At 36.1% G+C, this 13074-nt stretch overlaps 1 protein-coding gene across 2 annotated transcripts in view; it reads right to left on the bottom strand.

Annotated features, from left to right (window-relative positions):
- Positions 1 to 13074, bottom strand: part of ANGPT1 (angiopoietin 1) — a 252366-nt gene that overhangs the window by 51570 nt on the left and 187722 nt on the right. For both annotated transcript variants that reach the window (XM_007446535.1, XM_007446536.1), the window contains exon 5: positions 3923 to 4050. In XM_007446535.1, coding sequence (XP_007446597.1) covers positions 3923 to 4050 — 128 coding nt within the window. The remainder of the gene's footprint in view (positions 1 to 3922; positions 4051 to 13074) is intronic.

The raw sequence follows: 13074 nt of genomic DNA, 5'->3' as shown, positions 1-13074 counted from the left end.
CCGGGGCACAACCCCGTGTCCCCTGCATCGGCAGGCGGACTCTCAACCACTGCGCCACCAGGGAAGCCCTTCCATGTCACATTTGAAAAGATAATACTCTTCTAACTTTTGCAGACAGTCTTTCTTGGCAGGGAATGATGTCAGTCAAGACAACTGTGTAACAACTGTGTATACTTGCAACTCTCACTCTGCCTAAAATTAATAATTCCTATTAATAGTTTTTGTTAATTGCCTAAATAGGCCAATTTAATTGATTGATCCATATCTTATATCATACATAATTGAACTTTATGTTTTGTTTTTATATAGGCTTGCCTTGAGTTTCTCACCCTTGCTAGAACTTCTGCAAGCATTAAAATGAGCAAAGTTTTTGTTAAGCATATCCACGATTAGCACCAAACTTTATAGCTCCAAAGTATAATCTACATGGAAGGGTGAAGGTCCTAAAGATGCATTTTCCAAGCACTTTTTATAGAACTGAGAGGATACCAATTATTTATATCAAAATAAGAAAAGAAAATGAGGAAGTGGGATGGCTTACAATCAGAGCATAATTTTCTGACAATAAACTCTTAGCCGTGTCATTCACATAGGTTCCTATAAAAAATTATGAATGGTACGGCTTCAGTCAATACTAATATAAGTAATTATCCTACTTAGTCCCCTCTTAAGATGGTACAGTCTAGAGTTAATTCCTTTGTTACAAAGTCTGTGTTCAATATTGACTATGTGATTTGGGCAAGTTATTTTTCTAAAATAGGGATAATGGGAGCACCCATATCATAGAGTTATTGAAAGGAGTAAACAAGTGAGTATATATATCTAAAGTGCTTAGAATAGAACCTGGCAAACTGTAAATGCACAGTACTTTTGAACTATTATATTAATCAGTTTCTAAATTACATTGGGGAAGTTCACACAATATTTGTTCTCACTAATGTTAAGCTATGTGAATATAATAAGGGATTTAAAACAAAACTTGCTACCTACCAGAAAGTGCAGGTGCATCAGCCTAAAGTATCCATCTCCATAACAGAACAATATTACTACTTGTGAGAGGATCGTGATCAGAAAAGGGAAAGAATAAAACAAGGGAATGAACACTTAAGTCAAGAAGAAGGCCAAAGTCTTTCTTCCTTACGGTCAGTTATCGCCCCCTCTCACCATGCTCTGCTATTATTTCCAATTAAACTAAATCTAATGACAGTACAAATGACGTGAATTTCTCCTTCTTCCATCTGAAGCGTCATGGGGCTGTTTCTATAGTGATAAAATTTGCCTCTTACAGGCCTGTATTGATATGATTGCTAATCTGTTTGGGGTAATATTTTTCCCTGGGACTAAATCTAGGCAGTTTAATTTAGCAGGTATTTGGCATTTGTTGATTTAATGTTTTAGATTTTTTTTAAGAACACCACCGAAGCTCTATAATATGTAAAATTCATTATTTTGCAGAGGCGTAAATTTAAAACATGTTATCCTTGTGAAACCAACATAGAAGTCAGCCACTGAACTAGTGAACTGGATCCTCTAACCCACTCTTTCATGTAAATCTTTTAAAAAAGCAAATTTATTTAAGTTTATAAGTTACTGTTCAAGTTTATGAGTTATTATTCAAGTTTATGAGTTATTCAAGATTATGAGTTAGGAAACTTTTCTTCCACCCTAACAGAGGCAGTGGTTCTGCAAATAGCCTGTGCATTATTTGCATCTCAAAACATTTTGAGCTAGAATAGAGTTATGAATTTACATGACTTAAATTTAATGGAATGATCAAACTTTACTTGTAATGCTCTCACTAAGGGCCACGTGGTAGTATTGGTGATGGACTGAAAAAGATTCTAAAAGTGTAAAAGTTAATCTAAAAACTTTAAAAATTATTTGACTTATATATTCATACATATATAATTACTAACAGTTTAAAAGGAGGATCACAATATTTTTAGTTAACTTTATTTTTATAGTCATTATGTTAGAGGGGACGTGACAATCATTTAGGGGTTCTTTCAGGTCTTGGGCAGCACAATAGGTAAATTGCAGAAAGTATTTATGTTAGCTCTACTTCTCTCCCCCGGGACAGTTTCTAACACACTTCACATGCCATCTGTATGGTGTGTCAGTGTGTGGGTGCGCATACATGCCTGTGCACATGTATGAATTGAGTTTAAACTTAAGTATGATTTTAAGATATCAGTAAGCAGAGTAGGAAGGTTTCATGTCATATGATCCAAAGGATTCAAAAAGCTCATTTTTACAATAAATTACCCTCTCCTCTTTACTCCTAAACTTGCTATTGTACCTTCACAATTTTTTTTTTTAAGACATGGATCACCTGATTCAGTGAAATTTTGCACAGAAGCCCAAAATGAAATACAGTGAAACCAAACTTCTCTGGTAGGTGACCCAGGTAGCAATGTCCATAACTGCCTGCCACCTTTTTTACCCCCTGCACTTTCTCTATCTCTTCCCCCTGTTATAGGTCAGTATGGAAGACCTCTTTCCAGAAGAAAATTTTGTTCCAGCAAAGGGAAAAATCATTGAGCTAACTTAAACCACTAATCCTCACTGAAATCAGCAGAGAGGATAGTAGAGTCCAGACTCTCCCTCTTGACATATGTGTGACATCTGTGACATCTGGCAAACTGGTCTCCATGATCCATTTCCCTCACCCATCAAAGGAAACTAACAATAAGAATGACTAAGCAAGTTAGGTTTACTTACTATATACTACACAGAAGTGTTGGTATTATCATCAGCAGGTCATTTATTTATTCATTCATTTCAGCACATATTTACTGAGGACCTATTATGTGCCAGAAACTATTCTGGGTCCTGGGAAATCAAAGAGAAAAGTAAAATCCTTGCTTCAGAGAATTCTGGTAGTGAGAGAGTCATGCAAAGTTGCTTGAGGGAATCAGGGAAAGCCTTCCAAGAGCATTTGCACAGTACCCAGAGGAAATGGGGACAAAGGACTGGTAATTTAGGTGGGGCAATGAAAGGAGAAAAATTGTTCCATCTTTTGAGGATAAAGCACTGCAAGGGCAGGTGGTCCTCTTGGGGTCTTGAGCATCTGGCTGAAGTGTTTTATATGTTGAAAAACAAGGCTTTCTTCAAGGCTCTCCATAAACCCTGCTTCAAACAGCCTCTATCACTACACTTCTACAGTATGTTATAATTTCTGTGTAATTGCCTGTCTTCACCACTACACTGGGAACTGTTTTATATTATGTCCCTAGTCATTTACTGACAAATAAATGACATAATATGTATTGAATGAAGGAATGGATGGATGATTTAATGAATAAATAGGGAGAAAGCGTATATAGAGGAGGTGTGACAGCAAGACAGTGTTTTCTTACTTCAGAGTTTACTTTGGATCCTGTTCAATATACTGATGAAAACTATCCTCCAACACACTCTTTTAGGTAAGTATGAAAAGCAAATCCTTTCAAGATTATGAGTTAAGATCGAATATGTTTCTCTACCCAAATAGGAGCAGTGGTTCTAGAAACATATCTCTAGCTCTCTCTCCACAGTATTTGAACTGTAGATGATGTGTACCATCTGGGTCCTTGGGACTTTAGAAGATGGTTCCTAACTCATCTCCATGCACTTGAAGTATATGTGACTTCAACATGCAATCTGTACAAGGCAAGTATTTATGAACAATGGGACATTCCAGGAATGAGCAGAGAGTAAATGGAAAACTTTGTGTGAAATAGGGATGGGATATGTGAGGGTTGGAAGAGGTCTGTACAATAGGGTTTTCATCTTTTATGGACCTGGGAAACAGAGTATCTTTGGGAGAAAAGAGCTCAGGCACATATATTTTCCGTTTAACAAGCCCACAAATCAATCTGATTATTCAGCAATTCAACTAGGATCTGCTTTACATCTCATAAACAAACACTTCTGGTTTTACCTTTTTGGGTTCTGGCATATTATTAATATAAATAGTGTAGATTCCACTTTTATTAAAACCAGCTTGATATACATCTGCACAGTCTCTAAATGGCTTTTCTTCCTCTTTTTTTCCTCCCTTTAGTAAAACTGCAAAAAAAAAAAAAAAAAAAGATTGCAATATGTGAATATCAGTACCATTAGTGCCCAAATGGACTCTAAGTATAGGTAAGCAAGTCTTCATTTCCTCCAAACAAATGTCAATGTTGCATTTACTGAAAAATCAATCATAAGAACAATACTAGATTTTGAGGTGACTCACAGAATTACAAAACTATAGGAAAAATATGTGATGAGTTTATAACTAAATACTGTTTATATTTTGCTTAATTTCTTGTTTTTTCTCTATCACTTCCAGAACATCAACTCAAGGGACAAATAACCTGATCATGTAATACCTGCAATTGGTAACAATTTTGTCAATGTTTCTCTAAAATTTCTAAAACGTTCTTACCTACATTTCATAGGAAAGTTTGAAAAGTGCTAAAGCATTTTTGGAGGAGGAAGAGGTGAAGATGAATTCAAACATAAAAATATAATATGGAGGTTTAAGATGCTAAAAGAAGGTTGTACTGTTTTTCTGTGGCTTTATATTGAAGAGCTCCTAGAAATTTTTACTTTTTAAAAACTCTCAAAATAATTAAAAGGTAGAAAGAAGTCCCTGATCCAATATAACTATCTAGAATGAAAAGGGAAGTAAACTTTGTTTTTTATTTAATGGTCTGAAGTTAAACTATCAGGTGGATGACATACAAATAGAAGAACAAAAATTAATAAAATTTGGCTGGGCTTCCCTGGTGGCGCAGTGGTTGAGAGTCCACCTGCCGATGCAGGGGACACGGGTTCGTGCCCCGGTCTGGGAAGATCCCACATGCCGCGGAGCGGCTGGGCCCGTGAGCCATGGCCACTGAGCCTGTGTGTCCGGAGCCTGTGCTCCGCAGTGGGAGAGGCCACAACAGTGAGAGGCCGCGTACCGCAAAAAAAAAAATTAATAAGATTTGAAATTAAGTTATATAGGTGGAAGAGCTCAGTAAAAGCTGGAAGTCAAGTGGAAAAAGAAATTTAATTAGAGATATAGTCTCTACTGAGAGGAACTTTATTTCATTCATTGAGCTTCAACCACTATTAAGTTCTTATTAATGAGATCAAAATACAAAAATGACTCATTTACTAGTCCTCAGCTAAAGATATAGGTAGTATCTTTATAAAATATTTATGATTTAGTATTTTCTAATAAATACATGTTATTTAAGCAATTTGCTTCATTAGCCTTTTGTGAAGTTAAGACTAAGAATATTTTATAATCTTGCCCTTAAAGTCTCTGGTTACTTAATAATTATCTGCTTTCAATCACTCTGAGTCACTATGGTATTTTAAAATAATAATATCAAAGGTAAGCTATGAATCAGTGCTTTTAAAATGATTTTAAATGTTCTAACAATCTAAAATACTAACCTGATTTATATTTGACACATGGTGTTACTAATTTATAGGTAATTAAAAATTAACAGTCTAATCTTTGTAGGAAGAATGACTATCTCAATATAAATATTTCAAATTTTCAAAAATTACTATGGTTCAAGGAAATGAAATATCCATGTCATATATGCTGCTATAACAAAAATATAGAATTATAACATTTAATAGCATTATGGTTCTCTACATAGCTCCTGTTTGCACTAGTGGTTTTGCCTACTTATATTAAAAGCTACTGCTAAACACCACCCATCACAATTGCAATATCAGGGACTTCCCTGGTGGCACAGTGGTTAAGACTGCGTGCTCCCCTACCTAAGTGTCCATCATTGGATGAATGGATAAAGAAGATGTGGCACATACATACAATGGAATATTACTCAGCCATAAAAAGAAACGAAATTGAGGTATTTGTAGTGAGGTGGACGGACCTAGAGTCTGACATACAGAGTGAAGTAAGTCAGAAAGAGAAAAAAAAATACCGTGTGCTAATACATATATATGGAATGTAAGAAAAAAAAAAAGGTCATGAAGAACCTAGGGGTAAGACGGGAATAAAGACACAGACCTACTAGAGAATGGACTTGAGGATATGGGGAGGGGGAAGGGTAAGCTGTGACAAAATGAGAGAGTGGCATGGACATATATACACTACTAAACGTAAAATAGATAGCTAGTGGGAAGCAGCCGCATAGCACAGGGAGATCAGCTCGGTGGTTTGTGACCACCTAGAGGGGTGGGATAGGGAGGGTGGGAGGGAGGGAGACGCAAGAGGGAAGAGATATGGGAACATATGTATATGTATAACTGATTCACTTTGTTATAAAGCAGAAACTAACACACCATTGTAAAGCAATTATAGTCCAATAAAGATGTTAAAAAAAAAACAAATGACTGCACACTCCCAATGCAGGGGGCCCAGGTTCGATCCCTGGTCCAGGAACTAGATCCCACTTGCATGCCACAACTAAGGAGCCTGCCTGCCAGAACTGAGGAGCCCATGTGCCACAACTAAGAAGCTGGTGAGCCGTAACTAAGCAGGCCACCTGCTATAAGTAAGACCTGATGCAACCAAATAAGTAAATAAATAAATATTTAAATAAAAACACACACAAAAAGAACAATTGCAATATCAACACAAAATAAGTAATCAGAGGACTAACATCATATGATGGTGAAGAAGCATTGCATAGAATGTATGCAAATAGCCATTAAAAATGAATATTTATATACCTAAAAGCTACTTTTAATGGCACTGGGCATGTCAGTGGATTATACAAAGGTCTTGTTTTCAAAAACGTCAATGCATTTCACTTGTGCTTACTTATTTTAAGCTAAATGGACTACTATTTTTCTAAAACTAAACCTTCCTAAATTCTAAATGCTTGCTCTTCTGTTGAAAATAACCAAATCCAACACACACACAAAAAAAAGGATGTAAAGAAATACTAACTAAAATTTATAATCCCTTGAGAGGATGAACAAACAGGAAGATGTGGTCAAGAGGAATTCAACGGTAAACCCATTTTTCTTTTTTGGGTGAGAGGTGGGGAAAATCATTTATCTAAAGAAAGAGAAAACGTTTTCTTGTTCAATGTACCACTTCCTGCCCTCCCTCATTTAGTTATGTAAGGAGAATGCATTCCCTTCCCACTTCTCTGCCACCTCCCTTCCCCTTTTCTTTTCCTCTTCAGGATGAAGTGGGTGAAAAGACTGTTGTTGGGGAAGAGAGAAGCTATTTCACACACTTTTTCAATAACACAGAAAAAAGGAAAAAGTTGGATACTATCTTATTTTTCTGGAAAATAATTTATAAAAATGTTCAAACTATGGATGTTAAGTCTTATAACTGGAAAAATGGTTTGAGGAGTCTACCATAAAATGTACAGTTAGTGCTGTGGTTATACTATGGATTCGTTGTTGTCATTGTGGCAACGTATCTGATATAGATGTTTCATTTTCTTGAAATATAGTTTCATATTTTTGAAAAATTGAAATGCATTCTTTCCAGATGATTAGACTGCTTGTTTTTAATTACTTACTAATTAGTAATATTATGCTTGAAAGTTTGATCCAGGCTACATTTTAGAGTAATATAGCATTTAAAAGCAATTTAAAAGTTTCATTCAGAGCTTACCTTTAATAGTTGTATTATATTCTATGGTCTGAAGACCCCTTCTATAAGGGTAGATTGACCTTCAGAGTTTTGCTTTCTTTTTTTAATCTATAAAGTGGGGAATTTATACACATCTCTGAGGCAAGTATGTGAATTACATAACGCAGAGTGACTGAATTATAGTAAGTGCCAAGAAATGGTAGTTATTGCTGTTATGGTAATAATGATATCATCAATGGCAACATTATATTCTTATTCTTTCTTATGGAAAGGACACTCAGGCTGTGGAAGGCTAGCCAACCCACTCAGTGGAGTGGCGGATGCTGCTGTCTTCTACCCTCAAATATAAATACTGTAGCTGCCTAAATGCAGGGAAGTTACAATTGACTGGTTACACTTAGGATTATACTGAGCTGGCCTCTCCTTGTCAGAGCGGGCTAATAATTGGCTTATTTCATTCACTGACTACATCAAGGCACACCATTGTTAAGTTTAAGTCTAAAAAACCCAGGTAATCTAATCTTGCTGTATACTGTAAGCTTTATTTATTAAGAATTAAAGATTATTTCAGATGAAATGATATATGATGTATATACCATATGTTGATTGTAGACATTTAATCTCATAGCTTCAATTTTCATGCCTATTTTCTTTGTTAAATATTGGAGAATTCTGAAATTCAGTGTTATGGTTAGATATTGTAAAACTGGACACACAGTAAACATTTTAAAACACAGAAAGACAAGAACAAAGATGAATTAACTGAACATTTCAAGTGTCAGAACTAAGGATAAATTTCCGTAGGAGGTCTTGAGATTCAGCAAGATGGAAGATAATGCCTGGAGGAATATAAGATAAATGACAAGAGACGAACATGGAAAACCTGATGGAAGAAGATGAAAGAAGCATCAACTGGACAGAGCAGGGAGGAGCAATCTTGATACTTGATATAGGTGTTTTAGCTATATCTGTAAAAGTGGTTTAACTTATAATAATACACTGGTTTAAAAGCTGGTTTAAAAGCATGAACTGTTAAAAAATGATCTTTACATCTAAAAGTTCCGTCTTTGACCACATACTCTTTATTTTTTCCTTTCCCATTCTTTAATTCTTTTTTTTTTTTTTTTAATAATACACAATGTATTTATTTATTTATTTATTTATGGCTGTGTTGGGTCTTCATTTCTGTGCATGGGTTTTCTCTAGTTGTGGCAAGTGGGGGTCATTCTTCATCGCGGTGCGCAGGCCTCTCACTATTGCGGCCTCTGTTGTTGCGGAGCACAGGCTCCAGACGCGCAGGCTCAGTAATTGTGGCTCACAGGCCCAGTTGCTCCATGGCATGTGGGATCTTCCCAGACCAGGGCTCGAACCTGTGTCATCTGCATTGGCAGGCAGATTCTCAACCACTGCGCCACCAGGGAAGCCCCCATTCTTTAATTCTTAATGAGTTTGTCTTTCTTCTAACTGAGAGTCTAGATCCCCACCATTACTATCGGCCTCCTCCTAGCCTCCTTCTTCTTTCTTCCTACCTTCAGCCTGAGAGTGAGGCATTTAAGCACGGTTCGGGTGGAATTGCTAGTGCCCTCCCTTCCACTGTCCTTTCATCCACTAACCCCTTGTATGGGTAAATCCTGACACAAGGAAGGACGTTTATTCACATTCTCACCCCCATTTCTAGACTGCAAACACTAAAGTGAGGCATATTTAATGCCATTCAAATGTGTACTTTCTAAACTGAGTTGTGTTCTCTATGCTTCTCAGTCAAACCCTTGGTCATTTCTAACAGACTTTTTATTACATTTCCTGAAAAGTGTATTTCAAATCTTTCTACTTTTTTCAAGATTAAATCTCACTCCTGTCTTCTCTATTTATATATGACATCGTTTTATGGTTTACTATGATGATCAAAACCATTTAAAGTAAGTCTCCTCTACCTTTTTCCTCTACAGAAGTTGTCTTTGCCTATCTTTGCCCTTGCCTTTTGTGTTGACCTCTCTTAGTCCCTTTTCTACCTCTCTAATTGTCCTTTCTCCTTCCTCTTCATTGCGTTCTGTTCCTCTCCCCACCTACCAATAGATGCTCACCAAGATTCTATTCTTGGATCTCTAATTCCTTTTTCATCTGCTCTTTTTGCAAACTATCTTCTACGGCTTCAAACTTTTACACAGATTTCTAAGATACAAGCATTTCTGACACCACGTATTTGCTTCTCTCATGACCTCCAGATCCCCATTTCTACTTGCTTGTTGAGCAGTTCCTGATGCAACCCCAACTTTCATTTGTTTAATGTTACCTAATATTTTCTTCGGAAACCAGTGTTCTCTTTTTCTCTTACTGATCCCACTATCCTTCCTCAGTTGTCATCGTTAAAAATTAAGGAAAGCCTAAATATAAGACAAATAGACTGAGACTTTTAATTTGTCTCAATTTAAAAGACTGCCTCCTGTCCCTTCTTAGTTTAACCCATCCTATATTAACAATTTCAGTAAATATTGATTAAACATCTGCTATTTGCATGACTTTTTCAAGAAAATGGAGATACAGACATAAGAAAACCACAACCTGTCCTTAATGTGATCACAGTCTGATGAGAGAAAGACCCATTAGTAGGTCTTCCATAATATCTCATGATAGCTACATCTATGATTAGTATCTTCCATGATAGGGAAAAACCCAACTCAAGCTGGCTGAAGCAAAACAATAATTTATTGAATCATGTAATTCAACAATCTAGGATAGAGCTTTAGGGAAAGCATGATCAGGTTTCAAACAGTGTGATCAGCAATTGGTTTACTTATCTTTTTCTTGACTCACTTGTTGCTGACTCTCTACCTGGTCCCAAGATGGCTAGCAACAGCTTCTCACTCTAATGGTACCAATTTAAATATAATACCGAACAGAGATAATGCAGACAATTGCTGTTTTGGAGATATGTATCAAGTGCATTGAGAGTAGATGCAGAGACTACACTCTATTTCTGACCAGGTAGACTTGGGGAAGGCTGTTCAGAAGAGGTAACACCTGAATGAATAAAACATGTAAAAAAGCTATCTGAACTAAATTTTAAGAGCCTGGTATGCCAGTTCAAAGACTTTACCCACATCAATATCAGCAAATAAATCTTAGGAAAGTCTTAGGAAGGAATCATTATTCATCCCTTATCTATACAACCAAATCTCTGTGATCTAAAGGGAAAGAACAGGGACATAAGCAGGTGCATGTCTGTCTTTCACCAGCCAACATTCAGCCAATGAGCAACCTGAGACGCTGACTCCAGCAGCTGTTAGCTTTATCTGGCCTTTGCCTTCATTTGCCTACTCAATTCCAACCCGGATGGCATATCTACCACTGGGCTGACTTGAGGGAAGAACCATGAAAGCTAAGGCAGAGGGTCACTTCAATTCAGATGAACCCTCAAGAGAAAACTTCCTGGAATGTGGAATTGGTAATTCTGAGTCTCAGAAAACCTAGTAGAGAATGCAGAAGACAATTAGCCTTGCTACCAGAGACAATATAAAAAGCAGGAGCCCTTGATCCTACTTAATTCCTAGTAAGTTGCTATAAAGGGATCAATTTTCAATTATTCTTTTTAAATCTTAGATGTGGATAATCATTCATTTCTCTCCAGTATTTAGCAAACATCAGAATGTATGCAGATCATGTTATTGGTTTAAGGATATTTCTTGTGGTACTTTTTGGGCCATTAGCATTAAGGAGATCATAGTACTAGGAATTGACCCTAGAGCGTGATTTTCAACACAACAGGTCACTGAAGGTAAATGAACATACAGACGAGTAAAATGGCATCTGACAAGGTGCAAACAAGCAAAAAACTGATTGATTAGATTCTCTAGTCTTCAGCCAGGTGTGTGGGTATTTCATGGAAAGGCCATTTAAGAAATTCCCTGGTATCCTAATTTACTTGAAAGGACTTCTACAAGCAGAAGAAGGTAATATTTTGCATTTCAAGGGTGTAGAAAATACGTTTAAAGGTTTGTAGGCAATATTCAATATTTCAATATTTTGTGGGTGGGTGAGGAAGACCTACCGATGATTTCATAAATACGTATCACATATGTATAGCTATATAAACACATATGAGTTTTAAGCTTATAAATTAAAACTTTCAAAATTGGTATTTTATTTCATATAAAATATATGTATATGAACCTAAATATCTGTGGGTTGATATCTCAGCATGATTGTTTTTAACCTACAAAAATGGCAATTACCTATTTTTTAATCTAATATATATATATATATATATATAACATAAATTGCTATGTCACAATATAACAAACATATTTATAAATACTTTCAATCTGAAGTCTTTGGTTAAGTAGCTAAAGGCTTCCTTTTTAAAAATCTACCATTCCTTTTCCTTTTAACTGTGGTATAAGGGAACACTTAAATATTGTTTACTTGCTGCATTATTATTTTAATAAAATTTTTTATAAAAAGAACTGTTTTTACTCTAATTTAAATTCTTTATGTGTATATATTTTGTAGATAATGTGTAAAATCTTAACTATCATCTTGGTGGAAATATAATAATCACGATCATAATAAAATCAACTAGCATTCATTGAATACTAATTACGTGCTCGACTCTGAATTTCTTGTGCCAAGTATGTTTTATATGCTTCATTTCATTTAACACTCATAAACATCTTATGAGATGGATTTGTCAGTGTATCATTTTATATATGAGAAAACTGAAACTCTCTAACTTCACCAAAACTTATAAGTAGTGGAAGTCTTTAACTGTAAAGCCAAAACTACTTCTTACTGGCTTCTAAAGTAACGTCAAACCCAAATAGAACTCTAATATGCTATTTGTCACAGAGTGAATCCCCAGCAATACTTAGCTGAAAAGGTCCCACCCTAGGGTCTTAGGTGAATCAGGACAGGCCTTAATTTTGAATGGGTATAGGCTCTTCTCATTGGAAGTAGGAAGTATGGGAAAATGACAGGAGGCAGAAATGACAAGAAAGAAGAAAAATGTTGAGATGAAGATAGAAGAGAGGAACAGGTAGCAGAATGTTCTGTGAGATGGGAGCTCTCAGCAGAAATATGAAGCAGTGATGACCCACAACCTCAAAAGCAAACAGAAGATTAGGAAGTAAGAGGTCCCTGAGCAGCCACATTGGATTTAATAACGTCCATACCCTAAAAGTCATGCTGATCAGAATTTACCCCCATTAGTTTTAGATATTATTCTCAGAAGCCTAATTATTGATCCCCCAGCCTATGGACCATTTGCTAGAAGTTACAAGTTTAGAGGAGGGCTGGTTGGGGAGGTGAGAGTGGGCATATGTCTGTGTTTGTGCTCATCTTCTAGAATCAGGCCTGAAAACAATAAGAAAATTGATAACTAAAAGTTTTCTTGTGGGTATGAGGAAAAAACAGTAATTTTTTTAAAGTAGGCAAAAATAAGAAATGATAATAGTTTGGGCAAAATATAACATAAGGGGGCTTCCCTGGTGGCGCAGTGGTTGAGAGTCCGCCTGCCGATGCAGGGG

Source organism: Lipotes vexillifer, unplaced genomic scaffold (assembly GCF_000442215.2).
Source record: "Lipotes vexillifer unplaced genomic scaffold, Lipotes_vexillifer_v1.1 scaffold327, whole genome shotgun sequence".
Lineage (NCBI taxonomy): Eukaryota > Metazoa > Chordata > Mammalia > Artiodactyla > Lipotidae > Lipotes > Lipotes vexillifer.
Note: the sequence above shows the minus strand (reverse complement) of the source record. Positions and strands in the feature narration are given on the sequence as shown.